The sequence below is a fragment of the Camarhynchus parvulus genome, chromosome 27 (genome assembly GCF_901933205.1).
Source record: "Camarhynchus parvulus chromosome 27, STF_HiC, whole genome shotgun sequence".
In the NCBI taxonomy this organism is placed as follows: domain Eukaryota; kingdom Metazoa; phylum Chordata; class Aves; order Passeriformes; family Thraupidae; genus Camarhynchus; species Camarhynchus parvulus.
Genome location: NC_044597.1, coordinates 2,755,674 through 2,775,247, shown reverse-complemented (window position 1 = coordinate 2,775,247; position 19,574 = coordinate 2,755,674). Strand labels below are relative to the sequence as shown.

The following is a 19,574-nucleotide window of genomic DNA, read 5'->3' as shown; positions in this document are numbered from 1 at the left end:
AACCGACTGCGACGCCACACCGCGCGCCGCCATCTTGGCGCACGCGCGGCCCGCACCTCCTGCCGGGACGCACGCGCGTTGCCGGAGCGGCGCTGCCCCGGAAGCGAGCAGCGCGCACGCGCAGTGCCGTTGGCGCCGGCGGGAGACGCGGCGGTACCGGAGTCGGGCGGGGCGCGGAGCGGAGCGGAGCCTCGGCCGCGATGCCGCGGGAGATCATCACCCTGCAGCTGGGCCAGTGCGGCAACCAGAGTGAGCGCGCCACGGCCGCGGCGGGCCCGGGGCAGCGCGCACCGGGCGGGGTCGGGATGCTGTGGTGATGGGGGGGGCAGTTAGCGGGGCCTGGCGGGACAGGGCGGGGCGTGGCGGGACGGGGCGGGGCCTCACGCGAGTGGGGCGGGGCCTGCGGGCCGGGGCGCTCCTGGCCTTGCCCCGGTACCGGCCCCGGTGCCCGGCCCGTGTGACCGCGCCTCCCCGCAGTCGGGTTCGAGTTCTGGAAGCAGCTCTGCGCCGAGCACGGCATCAGCCCCGAGGGCATCGTGGAGGAGTTCGCCACCGAGGGCACCGACCGCAAGGACGTCTTCTTCTACCAGGTACCGGCAACCCCGGGCCGCGGAGCGTGAGCTGCCCTGCTGCCCGTGGGGCTCCGTGCCCCGGCAGGCTCAGCTCGCTGTCCGTGCCCGTTCCACACCCCCGCGGGCACACGGACCGTGCCGGTGCGAGCGGCGGCTCAGCCCGGGCTCCCGCTACCAGCCCGCTCCGGGCTCCCGCCCGCGCTCCCGCTCTGTCACTGGAGCGCTGTGGAGGCGGAGCAGAGGCACGAGGCTGGGGCTGCCATAGATAGTGCCTTATGTAAGCACCGGGAGTTCCTCCCCCTCGCCGGCTGGGAGAGCTCCGGGGCACAGAGACGGACGGGCTGCCCAGGAGCAGCCTCTCCCTCCTCCCTCTCGCCCTGTGGGGCTCACCTGCAGCTCATGCACAGGAGCAGCCTCTCCTCCCTCTTGCCTCACCTGCAGCCAGGGGTGGCTCATGCTCTGGGAAGGAGGTGGCACCGAGCTGCAGCAGCATGCAGATCCTTTTGCTCCCGTTGTAGGCAGATGATGAGCACTACATCCCACGGGCCGTGCTGCTGGACCTGGAGCCCCGAGTCATCCACTCCATCCTCAACTCCCCCTATGCCAACCTCTACAACCCAGAGAACATCTACCTGTCTGAGCATGGAGGGGGAGCTGGCAACAACTGGGCCAGTGGCTTCTCACAGGTACCACCAGCCCTAGTGCTGCTGGGTGAGACTCCTCAGCCCTGGGACTTTGTCCTGTGTCCCTGCACCCTGTGGCACCCTGCACAGGACCACACTGCCAGTCTGACTCAGCTTCACACTGAGCTTGAGCAGCTCTTGTCCATGTTGTGTGTGGGAAAGGAGCAAAACCAGTCGTGATCTCTCTTGCAGGGAGAAAAGATCCATGAAGATATTTTTGACATAATAGACAGAGAGGCTGATGGGAGTGACAGCTTGGAAGTAAGTAAACAAGGGATTTGGATCTGCTGGCCCTGCCTGGTGTTTTCCCAGCTACGTTGCTCTTTGTAAGGTTGAGCTCAGCACTCTGGTGGGCACAGACTTAGCTCAGTGAGCTTCTGAGCACAGAACATGTAGAGAGGGGATCTGGGGACAGATCTGTCTGTCCTCACTCCACCTGCCAGCCTGCCCCAGAAGTTCTCTCACTGTTTGCTTGTTTTTCTGCACACTGTCCATGTGAACCATACCCTGTGTGCAGACAGACAGGACTGCCAGGTGCTCGTGTCAGGCTGTGACATGGCAGCAGGGGAAGGGAGAGCATCACTAAAACAAGCTGGCAGGAGATTCAGGTGCCTGTTGTGGGAGCTGAGCATGTGGGAGCTGCCCTGGAGCCAGGCACTGTGAGCTTGGCCTCATTCTAGAAGGACCCAGGAAGGAGCTGAGAACATGCAGTTCCCTTTCCTGTGACAGACTGGACCCTGGAGGTGACATTGGAGCTGTTCCAATGCTGGTCTGTGTGGGAGGAGCCTGAGTGCTCTCGAGCAGCTGTTGCACTTTGTGGGGTGTGCAGAGATGTGGATCGCACTGTGTGGGCAGCAGTGGCCTGAGGAGCTGCAGCTGCTGCTGGGCTCTGGAGGAGCTGGGGTCAGGAGGAGCTGGATCAGTCTCTGCTATGAGAAGCTCTGGCCCTGTCTGGCAGGTCTCTGCTGGAGGTAGCAGGGCTGACACATTGTCTGCCTGCTGCTTCCTTCCAGGGCTTTGTGCTGTGCCACTCCATTGCTGGTGGAACAGGCTCTGGGCTGGGCTCCTACCTCCTGGAGAGGCTGAATGACAGGTGAGCACAGCCCTGGACAGGTGAGCAGAGCCCTGTCCCCTCCCCACACGGCAGTGCCTGGCCCAGCCTGGGCAGCCTGCCTGGAGCTGGAGAGCGCTGACTCAGAGCCACCACCCCCACCCAAACACTGCCTTGTGCAACCCCTGGCACGCTGCCTGCACAAGGCTGGCTCCTCATAGCCTGGGGACTTCAGAGGCTCTGGAACTGGACTTGATCTGTCCAAGCTCTGCCTTCCCTCAGTGTTCTTATCAGGCAGCTGCCTGCGGACACCCTGACGGTGCAGGGGAGGGTGGGAGGCTCTGGCTGAAGGCTGTGAGCTGCCATCCTGGCCTGTTGCAGCTTGCATCCTCTTGCAAAGACTTGTGAGCAGCTGCTTAATCAGCCTGTGGATGGCTCAGCCTCCCTGTAGCTCCTCTGGCAGCCAGCTCCTGTGCTGCTGGGGTAGGCATTGCTGGGACACATTCTCTCCCTCCTTGGGAGCCACTCTGGCTGCAGCTTTGGTGACTCACCCTGTCCTGAGCCCTGGAGACTGCTAAGGCAGCTTGTGGGAGGGGAGAGAGCAGCTTGATGGTGTTAACCCTTGAGATGCTGCACTTCTCACCAGGTATCCCAAGAAACTGGTGGAGACCTACTCAGTGTTCCCAAACCAGGATGAGATGAGCGACGTCGTAGTCCAGCCCTACAACTCTCTGCTGACACTGAAGAGGCTGACCCAGAATGCTGACTGTGTGGTAAGAGGCCCGTGGTGCAGCCAGCCCTGAGGAGACAGCCCTGTCCCCACAGCTCAGAACTGCAGCCCATCCTGGGGAAATGAGTAAGCCCCAGGTGCAGCAACAAGCACGCCCCAAACAAAGGGACCAAGCAGATGTGGCCCCAGGGACACTCACTGGTGCTCACCCCTGCAGAGCTGCCTGGCATTTCTGCCTTGGCTCCAGCAGATCTTGCCAAGGCAGTGAGGACTGGCTGTGCTTTCTCTGTAGCTGTGCTGCAGCCCCTCCTGAATGCAGCACCCACAGCATCCCCAGCCAGGCAGCGCCTTCAGCCTGCACCGGGGCCTTCGGTCACATCTGACCAGACCCTGCTCGTCCCTGCAGCTGCTCCCTGCATGTGGCAGTGCAGGAGAAGTTGCACTGGAGCTGCTGCAGCTGGCAGTGCTGGCCCAGGGGCAGAGCTCTTGGGGAGAGCATGGGGAGCTCAGCCAGGAGGGAGGGAAGAGGCTCCATTGACGGTGTCAGTTACGTGCCACGCATGAGTCAGCTTGTGGTTTCAAGTGTCTGCCACTTGTGCAGAGGGCTCCTCTCAGGGCCTGTGCTGGACCACCAGTGCCCTGGGACACATGGCCAGGACTGGTCTTCCTCAGCTGCCTCAGGGGCCCTTCAGAGCCAGGTTTCTCTTGCAGGTGGTTCTGGACAACACAGCCTTGAATCGGATCGCGACAGACCGGCTGCACATCCAGAACCCATCATTCTCACAGATCAACCAGCTGGTGAGAAGGGCTTTTCCCTCAGGAGAAGCAAGCACAGGGTTTCCCTGCTGTGTTCAGTTTAGTCTGAACCTTCTTCATGGGCTGGGCTCAGGGGTGGGCAGCCTGGAGCTGTGAGTGAGGGTCCTGTGCCCTTCCCTTGGCCGTGGGAAGGGAGGCATGATGAGGCAGATTTTGACACGCTCTGTGACACTCTGCTGAGTCTGTCCTCTCCCCTAGGTGTCCACCATCATGTCTGCCAGCACCACCACGCTCAGGTATCCCGGGTACATGAACAACGACCTCATTGGGCTGATTGCCTCGCTGATCCCCACGCCCCGGCTGCACTTCCTCATGACGGGCTACACGCCGCTCACCACCGACCAGTCGGTAAGGCAGCCCCAGGCTCTCCTCCCCATCCCCAAGGGCACAGAAGCTGCCACACTCACCTTGCAGCATCTGTCAGCCTCGTCTCGCTGTGAGCTGTCACTGCACGTCCCAGATCCCAGGCTCACGTCCCAAATCCCAACCCACGTGTGCTCACACCACGTGACGGCCGCGTGTGCAGTGAATCAGACCTGAGCAGGCAGTTGTGCTTGTGCCAGGCTACCTGCTGCATGCATCAGGGTCTGGACTGGCAAAAGCCACCCTTAGCAGTGATGAGAGCAAGGCCAGGAGAGTGGCCTTGCCAGTCCTGCCACCCCTGTGGGCCATCAGCTTCAGTTATTTGTGTCCAAACACCAATGCTTGTTGTCACTGAGGGTGGGCTACAGGTGTCAGACCCTTCCTGAAGCTCAGTCTGTGTCTGAGAGTGAATTTGCCAGCCCTCTGCACTTCAAGTGCTGCTGGTCCCTAACCAGTGTTCCCCAGCCCCGTGGTGCCAGTGGGGCAGTTCTGTTTTGGGAGGTGCTCACCTGCACTGACCCACCAGGGCCCGGAAGGAACTAACAGCTGCTCTTCTCCTCTCCCTGCGTGCATTTCCTCAGGATGTTTCTCAGAGAAGCAAATCTGAAAAACTGCTGGCTCTGAAAAGGGTATCAGTGTGTGATCTGTCCTCCAAGGGAGGAGTGTGGGCAGGGCTCAGCCAGTGCAGGTGGGGGCTGCCACCTCAGCCAGCTGTCCCTGCTGTGGGCAGGCTGGGTGCTGGCCCTGGCTGTGGCCCCCCTGGCCAGCAGCAGCTGGGCAAAGCCCCAGCAGCACTCAGGGAGGGAAGTGGCCAGGCTGCCCATAGCTCAGAGCTGGGCAAGGCAGGGAGGGCATGCAGTGGGATTTGCTGTTGAACCCCCACTTCTCCCTGCCTGGCAGTGGGACAGGACCCATGTTTGACAGCAACAACATAAAACAGGTCCCTGTCCCTGTGTTCTCAGCTGAGTTTCACCCCCAGCCCCTGCTGTGCTGCAGGGTGTGGGCCAGACAGCCCCCATGCTGGAGCCTCCACTGACACTCTTGTTTCTTGGCCTGGCTGTGCCTGTTGTGCAGTGTTGGGATTTCCCTGTCCTGCATGTGGCTTTGCATGTGACTCCATCCCCAGGGTGAGAGCATTTCTGTCCAGCTGCCCCCTGCTCCTGTGTGAGTGTGTCCCAGGCAGCAGGAGGGCAGGGAGCAGCACACCCACTCCCTCTGACCTCTGGCTGGCCTGTGCAGGTGGCCAGTGTGAGGAAAACCACAGTCCTGGACGTGATGAGGAGGTTGCTGCAGCCTAAAAACGTGATGGTGTCCACAGGGCGAGACAGGCAGACCAACCACTGCTACATTGCCATCCTCAACATCATCCAGGGGGAGGTGGATCCCACACAGGTGAGTCCCTGTGGCTGTTCAGGTGCTGATGGCCGTGGTGTGGCACAGGGAAGAGCATGGTCACCATGGAGGGATCCTGGGGGTGAGACTAGGCAGTGCCTGAGAGCTGGCTTCAGATTGCTCCTGTTTGGGCTTTGGCCTCGTGGAAAGGCAGCAGTCATGCTGAAATGACTGAATGACTGAAATGACTCCCCATGGCTGTGGGGAGCAGCTCCTGGGGCTCCTGCAGCCAGGCTGTTTGTCCCTCACCCTGCTGTCCCTTGCTGTTCAGGTTCACAAGAGTCTGCAGCGGATCCGGGAGAGGAAGTTGGCCAACTTCATCCCCTGGGGCCCTGCCAGCATCCAGGTGGCTCTGTCCCGCAAGTCCCCTTACCTGCCATCTGCCCACCGTGTCAGTGGCCTCATGATGGCCAACCACACCAACATCTCCTCGGTGAGTGCCTTCCCTGCCACGCTCAGCCCTCAGCCCCAGACCTTGTGGTGTCTGGGTATTGTCCATCCTCCTGTCCCTGGGCATTGTCCATCCTCCTGTCCCTGGGCATTGTCCCTTTCCGTGTCCCTGGGCATTGTCCATCTCTGTCCATGGGCATTGTCCATCCTCCTGTCCCTGGGCATTGTCCCTTTCCGTGTCCCTGGGCAATGTCTATCTCCCTGTCCATGGGCATTGTCCATCTCGGTCCATGGGCATTGTCCATCTCCCTGTCCCTGGGCTTCATCCATCCATCTTCTCTTCATTCTGGGCCTGTCACAAAGGCAGAGATGGGGGTGGGTGGCTCCCACAGGGCTCAGATCTGGTCCAGTGTCCTCCCAAGTCCTGCTGGCTCCTCTGGGAAGGTTCCCTGGGGATCTGTGGTGCCCTGACCCGGCGCTGCTCCCCAGCTGTTCGAGCGGACGTGCCGGCAGTACGACAAGCTGCGCAAGCGAGAGGCTTTCCTGGAGCAGTTCCGCAAGGAGGACATCTTCAAGGACAACTTTGACGAGCTGGACAACTCCCGGGAGATCGTGCAGCAGCTGATCGATGAGTATCACGCAGCCACACGCCCCGACTACATCTCCTGGGGCACGCAGGAACAGTGAGTGCCCTGCCAGGGGACAGGAAGGTCCGTGGCCACCCCCGCGCACGCCGGCAGGCCTCGTCTCTGCCGTGCCCACGTTTGTCACCCCTCAGCGCTGCCTGGCGTGGCAGAGCCCTCGTGCCAGTGCTCCTCTGTGGAAAGCTCTCTGCGGGGAGCTGCAGCTCCTCAGCGGGGCACAGCCCCCGCCCCGCCGTGTGCCCTGGCCCAGGACAGGACTGGGGCAGCTGCGCGCTCTGCTGGGAGGGAACCTCTGCCTGTGGGAGCAGCGCTTGCTGTGAGGAGGAGGAGGAGAGTGACCCTGGGGCTGGGAACAGGCCTGGCCCCCTGAGTTTGGGTGCACACAACCCCCGTGGCCAAAGGCTCCGTGTGGCTGAGCTAGTCCTTGCCCTGGGCGGAAGCCTTGTTCCTCCTTGGCCAGATCAGGCCTGGGGCACGGGCTGTATCTATATTTTTGTAGGTTATTTTGCTTTAATAAAGGCTGTTCCTGCACTGATGCTGCCTGCATGACTCCAAATTGAACAGCCAGGCAGGGAAGCCAGGGGCTGCTGCTTGCCAGCCAGCCAGCCCCACTGCACAGGAGTACCATGGCCACTGCTCACTGACATGCCCTGGGGTGTGCAGGGCCAGCTCTGCCCCGGCTGGCAGTGCCATGGGGCCCAGGCAGCACTGGGCAACTGCTGCAGCAGAGCCAGAAATACTGGCAGGACCTGCCTGCACGGCTGACCAGGGCTGGCACTGGCACCGCCCTGCCTGCAGAGCACACGGCACCCACATGGATCTCCTACAGCCGTGAGGCCCTGGGCAGGGGTGGCCATGAGGGGCTGGGGGTGCCCTCACCACTCAGGATCTGAGGCAGGGGACAGCAACACCAGGAGGACACGGGTGTGAGGCCGTACAGTGTCAGGGGATGTGGACACAGCAGCTCTGGTCCTGACCCGTGGGAGTTGGGCTGTGGCCTGGGGACAAGGGGCAGTGCTGGCGCCATCCCAAGCCCAGGCAGCCCAAGGTGAAAATTAGCATTTTCCTCTTACCCTTTGGGGCACAGAGCAGGTGACTAAAAATACAGCCACAGTGGCAGCATGGGCTCCCACGCCCTCTTTGGCAGCAGCCCCTGTGGCTGGGGCAGTTCCCCCCGCCGGAGCAGCCAGTGCCAGGGGCTGCCGGGGAGCTGGAGCTGCCTGTGCTCTTGGTGAAATGCCAAAGGTCGCCTGGCAATGACCAGAGGGACAGCAGTCCCTGCCCCCAAGGACACGCTCTGCTGCTCCTCCCCGCTGCCTGTTCCAGGCCCTGCTGCCCTGGCGGCCCCAGGGATCCGACTGTCCCAGCCTCCCGCTGTCAGCCCACGCTCCAGGACAGGAGGCCCAGCCTTTCCTTTGTGCATTTATTTAGAAAAACAACCAACCAACCCCCCCCATCCCAAGACAGAACCAACAAACTCTACAGAGGCAACACTGAGGGGCCGAGCCCCAGCCGTACCAGCTGCCACTCCACCATCCACCCCTGTGACATCAACCTGGCCACAGGGCCACCGCAGAGCCCAGCCACTCATGCAGGAGGAGCCTGTGGGTCCCCAGGGCAGCTTGGCCAAAAGCCGCCCGCAGCTTTCCAGAAGGGGTGGGTCCAGAGGACGGACAGACAGATGATGGCACAGCACTACTGCCAGGTACCCTCTGCTTGCCCAGGGCACGAGCAGGGTGGCCAGGCAGCACAAGTGCTGGAGGCAAAGGCACCAGGGTATAGGGGACAGGGACAGGCCTGGGGGCAGCGTGGGGAACACAGCAGGGCGGCCCCGCTGCCCACCAGGGAAAGTGCTGGGAGACGTGGGGCGCGCAGGCGTCTCAAAATAAATTAAGGGAATAGCCAGAAAGGCAATGGCAGTGGGGGAGCACGACCCCCTGCTCTCTGGAGCAGCTGGGGGCCAGCACAGAGCTGCCACTCGCTGCCAGGCTTGGCTGCCCTCCCACGCCAGCCGTGGGAGCACCTGCGTGGCCACAGCAGCTGCTGGGCTAGCTGTGGGAGGAACCCACGGGTGGCCGGTGCTGCCAGGGCCCGGGAGCAGGGCAGAGCCCCTGGGGCAGCACAGTGGGCTCCGGAGCGGGGGGACGGGTGGGAGGCTCCTGGGGCCGGGGCAGCCGCTGGGCACCCGCAGAGGCGAGGTACGTCTTGAGGAGCTGGGCGATCTCGTCCACCTGAAGGTACAGGGGGCACAGGGGGTCAGTGCGGGGCACCCCTGGTGAGAGGGGAGGGTGGAGGGATGGCAGCCCCTTACCTGGGAGGTCTCAAAGAGCAGGTCTCGATCCTCCACAGAGAGGCGGAAGGTGCTGCTGTCAGAGGCACCAAAGGAGGAGATGCGGCCGTAGCAGAAGCTGTCCAAGGGCTCGGGCTCTCCCGGCTTGTAGAGCGAGACAGCCTTGGCCCCGATGCCCAGCCACAGGCGCTGGGGCCCGGCGCCCACTGGGCTCTGCAAGGGAGAGAGAGGGCTGTCAGGCTCGCCCACTGCCCCCAGTGCCACCCCTGTACCACCCCCAGCCGGGGCCTCACCGCCTGCAGGTCCACATCGAAGAGCGTGGAGCCAAAGCCAGGCCACTCCCGCACCAAAGCCACGTAGGCAGCCATGGCCTCGGGCCGGCCCATGCCCTGCAGCAGCTTCCACTTCTCCACGATGGCAGCCATGGTGCTGGCCCCCTCCTCACGCAGCCGGCCCCGCAGGCGCTGGTCCCGCTCCGCCCGCTGCTTGGCCAGCGCCTGGCCCCAGAGGCCCCCCGGCCAGCAGCCCCGCGCGCAGCCGGGCCCCCCGGCACTTGGCCGGGGGCCGGTGGGGCAGGGGCGGCAGGCGGGCGTGCAGCACGTGCGGAGGGAAGAGCTCCTCCAGGCGCGGGAAGGGCGCGTGGGTGGAGAAGTCGCTGTTGAGGCTCTGCAGGCGCAGGGCCGCCAGCGTCTGCAGCGTCTCCTCCGATGTGGGCACGTAGCCCCGCAGCACCATCTCGTGCGCCTGCCAGAGAGCGGGGTGAGCTGCCACGGCCACCGCGGCACGGCCACCATGGCACAGCCACCGCAGCGTGCCACTCACCTGCTCAAAGAGGAGGGCAAACTCCAGGCTGTCCCGTGGGACGTTGTCCGTGTCCAGGAAGCCGTAGTGCTTGAAGCAGAGGCGGCACGGTGGGTCCTGCTCCCGGTCCTCTCCAGCCAGGCTGCAGCAGACAGGAGCGGCTCCATCAGCTTGTGGACATGCCACATACCCATGTGTCCCCTCCCATCTGTGGCCCCCCAGCCCCTCTCCTCCATAGGCAGCAGAACAGGACATTTACTTTTCAAACCTGGTGAGGACATCAGCCAGCAGTGTGGCACTGCCCACTGGCTGCTCCCGTCGCCGGGACTGCTCGTAGAGCGCAAAGAGGTTGGGGCTCTGGGACAGCCCCAGGCGTGACACAAGCTCCTGGGCCACCTGGGCGAGACAAAGGCAACCGATGGTGACCACGTGTTCCTGGCCACGGCACTCAGGGCTGAAAAGGGACAGACAGGTCATGGTGGGCAAAGGCAGACAGCTCCTGGCCCCTCTCCACCATGGCTCAGCTGGGAGAGACCCTGCTCACCTGCTGTGGCACACTGCCCACCCAACCCTGTGCATCAAAATGTCCCCAGGCCCCTGCCTGGCACAGCCATAACCCCTCACCTCCTCGGCTGTGGTGTGGGAACTGATGGCCACACTGCAGGCAGGTGCCCCAGGGCAGTGCACTGTGCAGATCATCTCTTGCCGCTGCATCAGCACCAGGATCTCCTCCAGAGAGGGCACGCACTCCCTCCCCTTCGTCTTTCCCAATGCCTCTCGGATGAAACAGGCGTACTTGGCCATCTCCGAGGCAGGGAAACGGTTCTCTGTCCTGCAAGAAATGCCAGGAGGATCAGGGTGGCACTAACCTGAGGGGTGCCCAGCCCCTGGCGAGCTCCCTGGCACTCACCTGTCCAGGTGGAAGCGCAGGAAGCGCAGGACAGGCGGGGAGGGCAGGAAGGTGCAGCTCATGCAGGTGAGGAGCTGCCAGTAGTGCAGGTCGCCCTGCCCGCCCGGCGCCGGCGGCTCCGTAGTCTGCTTCACCAGCTGGCAGTAAATCTCATCCACCAGCGGGGGCAGGTCCAGGCAGGTCTGCAGGACACCCTGCATCAGCGGCACCGGGTCCCGCTCTGACTCCAGCTGCTGCAGCGAGTTGAAGAGCTTCACAGCCTCGTCACGCAGCGTGGTGTAGCTGCGGGGGCCAGGGGCTGTGGGATGGGATGGGATAGGGGTCAACAGCCCTGTGGTGTAGCTGTGGGGTCAGGGGCTGTGGGATGGGATGGGATAGGGTTTAACAGCCCCATGGTCTTCCCCAGGACCCCCTGCCAGCAGCTGGGCACTGTCCTCACAGCCAGGGCCAGCCAGGCCCCAGCGCAGTGCCCACCTGCCCTGCACAACATCCAGCCCAGCCATCACTGCTGCCATCCCAGAGTGCAGTACCCAGCTCTGTGCCCCCCAGCTGCCGCTCACCGCTTTGGTCCAGGCTGCCGTAGGGGAAGGGCAGCAGGGGGGCGTAGAGGGGGCCACTGGTGTAGCGCAGGATGGGGTTGCAGCGATAGATCTGCTCCAGAACCTCGGGGCTGTCTCTGTGCTCCTGGAGGGGCAAAGCAACAGCTGCAGAGGGGTAACCTGGCACAAACCCCCACCACCACCCTGGGGCATGTGAGGCCCCAAACACCCACCCCAATGCTGCCTACAGCTGTGGGCACGGGCAGCCCGGTGCCTGGGCTCACCTCGACATCACGCATGAGCAGCTGGGTGGGTGTTTGGACAGGGGCTTTGCTGTCAATGACCTTCTGCACGGCACACACCCAGCGCACGGCCTCGTTGAGGTGCTCGGTGTACAGGCGGTAGCAGTGCTTCCTGCCAAACACCGTCACGCTCCAGTAGCCTGCAAGGCACAGACCCGCTCACCCACTGCCCACCAGCACCCCAGCCAGGCTGGCTCAGCGCCCCAGGGCTCAGCACAGCCTCTCCTCTGGGCTAAACCTTCAGGGCTGGCAGGGTAACACAGGGTACAAGCTGTGCCGGGAAGATGAAGCCGACCCAAGGGGCATGGGCACCTCACCCGTCTCCTTGTAGAGCTGCTTGTCTGGCCAGAGCACAGAGCAGAGGCTGGTGAGCACCAGGGAGCCCAGGCGCCGGGCCCCCTTCTCGTTGCTGCTGTAGTAGTCCAGGGAGTCAGGAGTCAGCACGAACCAGTACTTCCGAGGGCGGATCCAGGGGGTCTTCATGCAGCCCCGCATCTCCCGCTGCAGCCAGCCTGGGAAGGGGAGCCCTCAGCCTCGCTGACATCCACCCCACCGGCTTCTCAGCATGGGGAAGGGTCTGCACAGGTCTGACCATCCCTCTGGGGTGGCACCAGCCACAGCTGGGGCACAATCCCACCTTTCACGAGAGCATTGGGCTCGTCCTCCACTGGCCCTGGGCCCTTCTCCACGATGAGGCTGCGCATCTCCTCTGCAACGAGCAGGGACCTGAGGACAACATGGGGCTGAGCTCAGGCACCCACGGGGGTCTCCCAGACCCCCTGAGCACGGAGCTGGCCTCGGGGCTGGGATGAGCTGGGTCCCGAGGGGCTCTGGGCACCCCACAGCCCTGCGGTGGGAACAGAGGCCTTGGGTGCAAATGACCCCGGCTAAAAATAAGCTGTTTGCAGTCTTGGCCCTGCCAAGGAATTCGGAAAATGAACAACCAGGAAGGAATGTTGGCAGCAGCGTCAGAACTGCGCGTACAGCGAGCGAGCAGGCCCCTGTGCCCCGGCACCCCGTCTTCCTCAGCACCAAGCACCCCAGGGCACAGCCTCTGCTGATGGACACAGCCTGGCAGAGCCTCCTGGCACAGCAAGAGTCATGCACAGCCCCATCAGCTAAGCCTGAGGCAGTCAAGCTCTCCGGCATGGCAGGGGCATGGAGACGTGCCTGAGGATGCGCCAGGGACGGGGACAAGCACGGCAGTCCCGGCTCTGCCACTCCCTGCTCCACCTGACAGAGCAGCACAGCCTGGCGCTAGCTCAGTGGGCAGGACGGTGGAGCACACACCAGCACCAGGGCAACCTCCCACAACACGCCAGTCCCTCAGCTCCTGCAGCACCACACAAGGCAGGGGAACACTCACCGCTCCGAGCCACTGCTGCTGCGGGTGGGCTGGCTCAGGCTCACCTCCAGGGATCCCTGGGGAGGAAGGAGACATCTCAGCCCCATGGTCATTACCTGGCACCGCATGCAAAGAGGGTGAGGCATGACTGTATGCCTCCTCCTCCTCATTAACCCAGCTGTGGGCCCAGAGAGACAGCCTCACACCCTGCTGCCACGGGGCAGAGGAGCCCTGGCACCCACAAGGGCACGGCAGGAACCAGGGCTGCAGCTGGGGCACCCCGGGCGCGGGGGCAGCCGGCGGGCGCGCTGGCCGTGTGTCCTGAGCTGACCCAGCTGGCTGAATACCGTGCAGAATTGCACAAGGTCAGTGCTGAGTAATACGCTTACGGCACAAAGTCCCATTGTAATGGGGCCGCTGACTTCCTGCCCGCGGCGGTGGGACGCAGCACTGGGAAGTCCCTGGCCCTGCAGTGGGACAGGGTCAGTTCCTCCTCATGCAGCACAACTTGACATGGACAGTGGGGCTCACGTGACAGGCCTGGCACGCATGCTGGGACACGAGGCAGAGCCCAGGCACAGGCAGGCACCGGGGCGGGCACGGCGCCCGGCGCAGTGGGGTGCGGGGACATGGCAGCACCGGCAGCGCTGTCCTGGGAGATGCACGGGAGCTCCTGCCAGCTGCAGCCCAACGGGACAGCCAGAGGCTCGACAGGCCAGAGCACGCAAGGCCAAGAAAAAGAGACAGATGCTAAAAATAGCGTCAGGGAGGGGGGGAGCCGCCGCAGGTATGGCTGTGCTGTGGGGCAGGGCCGGGTGCCACTGACCTGTGGCATTAAGGGCACCTGTCACACAGTGCTGGTGCCCATGCACAGGGCCAGCAGCTCCAGACACTGTCCCACTGGGGAGGGCCTCACACGCTCCTCAGGGCTGCAGGAGGGAGGCAGCGCCTGGCTTCTCGCGGGCAGTCCAGAGGAGGCAGCGGTGGCAGCAGGGATATAAATAAACAGGAGAGGAGCTGCGGCGGCGGGGCCAGGGGAGCTGCTCCCACGCTCCCACCAAGGGGCGGCTGACACTGTGGCTTTCCAAGGACCCCCTGGCCACAGCAAAGGGCTCTCGGGGGAGCTGGCGTCACCAGTCGCCCACGCCAGCCCGGAGCCAGCGCGGCCCATGCGATGTGGGAAGCCCGAAGACGGTTCCTTACGGAGCTGTGCCCTTGGCACTGCCGCCAGTCAGTCCCCAGAGGGCCCAGCTCCAGCCCTGTCACTGTCCCCACGGGCTGGCACTGCTGTGAAAGGCGACCTGCTGCTAAGGGACCGACGGAGCCAGGGCCGTGCTGCAGCCCCCGCAGCGGGCAGGGGAGAGGGGCCGCAGCAAGCAGGGCAGTCACCATGCCCTGCGTCCCCCGAGTCCGGGCTGGGATCCGGCCCCACGGCGCTCGGTGCGGGAGAGCGGCGGGACGGAGCGGAGCCCCGGGAGCTGCCCCCGCACCCCGCGCTATCAGCCGTCGCACACGCAGCCCGGCCGGAGGAAGCACCGGTTTCCGCCGCTCCGTTCCCCTCCAGAGAGGAAGCAGCCGGAGAGGGGAGATCCAGGCCCGCTCCCCGCGCCCGGCACGTGCTCCCGGGACAGCCCCGGTCCGCTCCCGCCGCGGGTCTGGCACGGCACCCCGCGGTCCCTGCCCCAAGGAGCGGGCAGCCCGGGCAGCAGCACACGGCGGGACGGTCGGTCCTGCCCCGCGGGCCCGGGACCTCCGCGCCCGCCCGGAGCTCCCCTGGGCTGCGGCTCTCCCGCACCCACCGGAGCGACGCACCCCGCACCGAGCGGGACCGCCCCGGCGGCGCGTCCGCGCTCGTCACGGTGGCCGTCCCGGCGCCGGTGCCGGGCCCACCTGGTCTCCCTGAGCGCGGAGCTCGAAGGACGCCTCCTCCTCCTCTTCGGCCTCGCCGTCCGCCTCCCGCTCCGCCTCGCCGTAGTCCCGCCGCAGCAGCGTGAAGCCCCGCCGACAGCACAGCAGCCACCACAGCCCGCCCGGGAACGGCATCGCCCCGCCGACACCAACGGGACGGCACCGGGACGCGACGGGACCGGCCCGCCCCGCGCACCGGCCGCCGGCCCGCCGCCGCCCCGGGCGGGCCGGGCCGCGCGTCACCGGGCGCCGCCAATCGCCGCGCGCGGCCCGGGGCGGAGCTCCCGCCCGGGGCGGCGGGGCCGCCGGTGCGTCACGGCGGGGCGGGGGCAGCGCGGGGCCGGGCCGCGCTGGGGACGGTGCTCCCGGAGCCACTGCCGCCGGTAGGGTGCACCGGGTACCCTCGGCACATCACGGGGGCACCGTCACTGAGCGCCGCCTGCACCCGGTGTGGGCACCGGCACCGGGCACGGGCCCCTGCCCTGCCCCGCGGCTCCCGCACCGTGCGATGCCCTGGCTCCTGCAGCGCTGGCGCCTGTCCCGGAATGGCGACTCAGCCGAGTTTGCGCCAGCGGGCAGCACCGTGGGCTCTGTGCTCGGGCAGGGGGGCACCGTGGGCAGGAGGACACCGTGGGGAGGAGGGCACCATGGGCAGGAGGACACGGTGGGGCAGGAGGACACGGTGGGCAGGAGGACGCCATGGGCAGGAGGACACTGTGGGCAGGAGGATGCCATGGGCAGGAGGACACGGTGGGCAGGAGGACACGGTGGGCAGGAGGACGCCATGGGCAGGAGGGCACCATGGGCAGGAGGATGCCATGGGCAGGAGGACACGGTGGGCAGGAGGACACCATGCCTGTCCTGCAGGCCCTCATAGCGACTTTCCACCAAGGAGTTGGTGGAAGGCGTTCATGGTGGTGCCACAGCTGTGTGGCTCAACTCAGCCCAGTGGCAGAGGGTCTGTGGCACCCTCGAGCCATGGGTGCCATGGCAGTGTCCAGGCCCTGGTCCCGCTCCTGAAGCCCCAGGAGTTGAGGCTCTGGCTGTGCTGCAGCTGTCGGGTCAGCGCCGTCCCTGGGAGCCTGTGGTTGCCGGGATGCTCAGGCAGGAAGCTCCGGCTGCCAGCTCCCCTCCCACGCAGCCGGCTCTGGATTGTGCCTGGGGCTGAGCCCCGGGTGTGGGGCCGGCTGTGCAGTCACCAGCATCCAGCAGAGCCCACCAGCTGTGGGGGCATCGGAGGGTTGGAATGGGACCACCCCAGACCACAGGCTGGGTGGGCAGCAGGGGCAGCTGTGCTGTGTGGCCAAGAACTGCCCGAATCTGGCTCTTGATCCCCACCGAGGGCTGTGGAGGACAGAGGCCCAGCACCCTGCTTCTGCAGCTGCTGAGTCAGCAGTAACCTGCTTCTGGCCCAGCAGTAGGGGAAGCTTCTGGAATGTCTTCTTCCAGTCGAGCCCTGGGCTAATCACAAACAGAGCAGGGGGTGATCAGGAAGTAGCAGGACCAGGAGGTTCTTCCCTGCATGCCCAGCTCTGCTGGGAGGCTCCATGAGCAGCTGCACCACAAGCCCAGTCCTGTTCCCTCACTGTGGAGCGTTTCCTCAGCCAGGCCTGGTGATGGGACACGGCCCCGGCGCTGCCGGCCCATGGCACCATGTGCCAGCCCGTGGGACAAGTGTCGCTCGCCATGTCCTAGCCCGTGGTCATGTGTTGGTCGCCACGTGTCCGGGCCGGGCCAGCCCCAGCGCAGCACCCTGGTGCCGCAGAGCCTCGGGGCCGGGATGTGCCGTGGCCCGGGAGCTCGTGGGGGGAATAAAGAGGGGAGACAAACCTCCCTGTGCCCCCGCCCTGGGGTGCAGGACCCAAGGAGGGATTTTCCGGGGGGGTCTCTCTCTGCTGTCCCCTGTCCGGGGGCTCCGTGTCCCTCCAGCGGCGGTGACGAGCGGAGGCGACCAGGAGCCGTGAGCTTCTGCTGCCTCCTGCAGGCATCGCCCGCCGCTGCCCGTGGCCACGGAGCCCCGCAAAACCCCCGCACGGAGACCGCGCTCGCCCACCGGGACTCGTTCGGGGTTTATTGTGAGAGTGAAAACCAGCTCGTTCGGGGTTTATTGTGAGAGTAGGAGCCAGCTGCCTGCCTGGCCCCGGTGTTGCACCCACCGAGCCGGCTCACCGGCACCGCCCGGACCCCCAGAGCACACAAAACCTCGCACGGCCCGCAGCGCGGTGACACTGCAGGGTCTCTGCCGGGACCGCAGCCCCGCGGGTCGCCGGGCACTGCGGGCACTCGCAGGGCGTGCGGGCGCTGCGGAGCTGCTCTCCCCGCTGCCCAGGCGTGTGCAGGCGCCGTGCGGGCTGTCCGGGGCTGCCCGTGTCCGCTGCTCACCGGGGCAGGTCTGCGCACAGACGGGGCTGTCCCCGAGGAGTCGCGGAGGCGCCGAGCCCCGCGGCACCGGGCTCCTACAGCACGTCCAAGGCGCTGGAGAGCGACGTCCGCCGGCGGGGACTGGGGCGGCCGGAGCAGCGCGGGCAGAGGGACCCCACACAGTCGCTGGCGAGCAGCCGCAGCTCCCGGCGGAAGCGCTGGCCGAGGAAGGCGTAGAGCAGGGGGTTGAGGCAGCAGCGCAGGTACGCCAGCCCGCCCGTGACCAGCAGCGCCAGGTCCTTGCGGCGGCTCTGGGCGCAGCTCATCTCCCAAGGGAACAGCAGCTCGGCCGCGTCCAGCAGCACCATCAGGCTGTGGGGCAGCTGCAGGGCCACAAACACGAGCACCAGAGCCAGCAGCACCCGCAGAGCCCGCTGGGGCTGGGCACCGCGGCTCGCCAGCAGCGTCCGTGCCACCGCCGCGTAGCAGCTCGTCATCACCGCGCAGGGCACCGCGAAGCCCAGCACCACCTGCAGCAGGTTGGTGGCACCGCGGGCTGCCCGTGAGACCTCGCGGGGGAAGACCACACGGCAGAGGCGGAGGTCCTGGTGCTGCTCTGCCTGGCTGTAGATGAACTGGGGCAGTGCCAGCAGCGTGGCCAGCGCCCAGGCCAGCCCCGCTGCCAGGCAGCCGAGCCGGCGAGCCCGGGGCCGCAGGCGGCAGGCGGCCGGCACCCGCACGATGGCCACGTAGCGATCCACGCTGATGAGGGTGAGGAAGAGGAAGCCGCTGTAGAAGTTGAGGGCGTAGAGACCCTGCAGCGCCTTGCAGGCGACTGCGCCCGGGGACCAGCCCTGCAGCGTGTCGAGGATGGCGAAGGGCAGCGTCAGGAGCAGCAGGAGGTCGGACAGAGCCAGGTGCAGGAGGCAGACATCGGTGACGCTGCGTGCCTGGCGGTAGCGGGTGTGTGTGAGCAGCACCAGCCCGTTCCCCGCTGTGCCCAGCGCCGAGAGCAGCAGGTACACGGCGGGCTGGAAGGTGCGGGCGAAGCCCTGCACTGCCTGCTTCTCACAGAGCTCTGGCAACGTGCTGGCCTCGCCCGAGTACACGTCCTCCCAGGGGTAGAAGTCAGTGGTGGCCATCAGCTCTGTTGAGAAGGGGCTGGGAGTCACCTGTGCAGAGGGAGGCTCGGCAGGGGCTGCTCGGACACGGGGTGCAGAACCACACCTGGGACAGCGCTTCTCCATCCAGCCGCACACTGGGAGCCCAGGGCACACCCAGGGCAGCCCTCCTTGACCCGCCCTCACCACTGGGAGCCCAGCCCGGGTGTGTCACAGCCCCCAGCCCTGCCCCTGACCCTACTTGCAGGTTTTGTTTCTGTCTCACACCCACCCCGCAGCGGTTCATTTTGCCTTGCTCAGTCATTGCAAAAGTGACCACAGGCTTCCTGAGGAATCTGCAAAGCAGAGCTGGTGGAGGGACATGACCCCAGCCACGGCATCCCCAGCACTACACCTTGTCCCACAAACTCACCCTGCACGTACCAGGGGAGCTGCTCTGGGGCTCAGCACCCAGCCTATGGCCCTGGACAGTTGAGTCTTGGGGATCCACACCTGCATCTCCAGGTGCCCAAAGCCCCCACGCACCCCCTGGGACCCCAGAGTGGGCACAGCCTTGCACTGCCCGGTCCTGTTCCCAGATAGGGAGCTCCTGCCCCACACCTCACAGGCAGCTGAGCACAAGCGCTCCCACCTCCCAGCTGCTCACCCCTCTGGGGCAGCAGGACAGTGCTGCAGCCTGGTACAGCCTGGTACTGGTCACTTGGGACCCCACTGACCTGGAGATCAGGATCTGACACTCTCTGACTCAGCAATTTCACTCTGGCCCCTCTCAGTGGGCCCAGGCTGGGCTTGGGCCCCTCAACAGCTCTGGGGTGCAGCTGGGATCAGAACCCAGTGCCTGGGCAGGTTGATTCCAGCAGCTCCTATAGACGCTTTCCTGCTCAGGGCCTGGGGTACCAGGCACCGCCCTGATTGCCCAGGGTTTTGCCTTTCAGTCTAAACCCACAGGACTCACTAAAAAACTAAGAAAAGCCAGTGATGGGGGGAGTCCTTCCTGGTTCCCAGCAAACCCCTCACCCTGGAGCCCCCTTACCTGCTCTGTCATTGCACAGCAGAGCCTTTCCCCTGGCCTCTGGGTCTGAAGCTGTTGGTGTCTCAGCTCTTTCTAACGTGTGGTTTGACCACGTGCAGCTCCCACTATGAAAAACGTGAAGACCACAGGCCCAGCCCTGGGAGAAAAGCAAGGTGGCAGGTGTGACCCGACTTTGGAGCTATAATGAATCTTTTACATCTGCATGCTGGGGACAGAAATAGCTCTGCTCAGTGTCTGTCATGTGGGTGTGCAGGCCAAACCTGGGAGCACCCAGCCAGGGGAGCAGGGTCTGGCACATGCAGGAAACCCCAGCCCAGCCCAGG

At 65.4% G+C, this 19,574-nt stretch overlaps 3 protein-coding genes across 3 annotated transcripts; 1 reads left to right on the top strand and 2 right to left on the bottom strand.

The window, feature by feature from the left end:
• The first annotated feature begins 106 nt into the window (after nucleotides 1–106).
• TUBG1 (tubulin gamma 1) lies at nucleotides 107–7,176 on the top strand. The gene is made up of 11 exons (XM_030966214.1): nucleotides 107–249; nucleotides 478–590; nucleotides 1,091–1,258; nucleotides 1,448–1,516; nucleotides 2,269–2,348; nucleotides 2,953–3,079; nucleotides 3,748–3,834; nucleotides 4,051–4,200; nucleotides 5,455–5,607; nucleotides 5,879–6,040; nucleotides 6,487–7,176. Exons 1-11 carry the CDS (start codon nucleotides 201–203, stop codon nucleotides 6,682–6,684), a joined length of 1,356 nt encoding a protein of 451 aa, XP_030822074.1. The 5' UTR covers nucleotides 107–200; the 3' UTR covers nucleotides 6,685–7,176.
• Nucleotides 7,177–7,957: 781 nt separating this feature from the next.
• Nucleotides 7,958–14,916, bottom strand: PLEKHH3 (pleckstrin homology, MyTH4 and FERM domain containing H3). Its single transcript, XM_030966131.1, is given in 14 exon segments — nucleotides 7,958–8,872; nucleotides 8,953–9,144; nucleotides 9,225–9,446; nucleotides 9,448–9,675; nucleotides 9,754–9,874; nucleotides 9,992–10,128; nucleotides 10,357–10,564; nucleotides 10,643–10,940; nucleotides 11,203–11,326; nucleotides 11,466–11,623; nucleotides 11,801–11,995; nucleotides 12,121–12,209; nucleotides 12,850–12,905; nucleotides 14,719–14,916. Coding segments are annotated over 14 exon segments (2,364 nt in total). The 5' UTR covers nucleotides 14,872–14,916; the 3' UTR covers nucleotides 7,958–8,689.
• A 2,276-nt stretch (nucleotides 14,917–17,192) lies between these two features.
• Nucleotides 17,193–19,263, bottom strand: CCR10 (C-C motif chemokine receptor 10). The gene is made up of 2 exons (XM_030966268.1): nucleotides 19,252–19,263; nucleotides 17,193–18,269 (listed from the first exon to the last, which is right to left on the bottom strand). Exons 1-2 carry the CDS (start codon nucleotides 19,261–19,263, stop codon nucleotides 17,193–17,195), a joined length of 1,089 nt encoding a protein of 362 aa, XP_030822128.1.
• Between the last annotated feature and the right edge of the window lie 311 nt (nucleotides 19,264–19,574).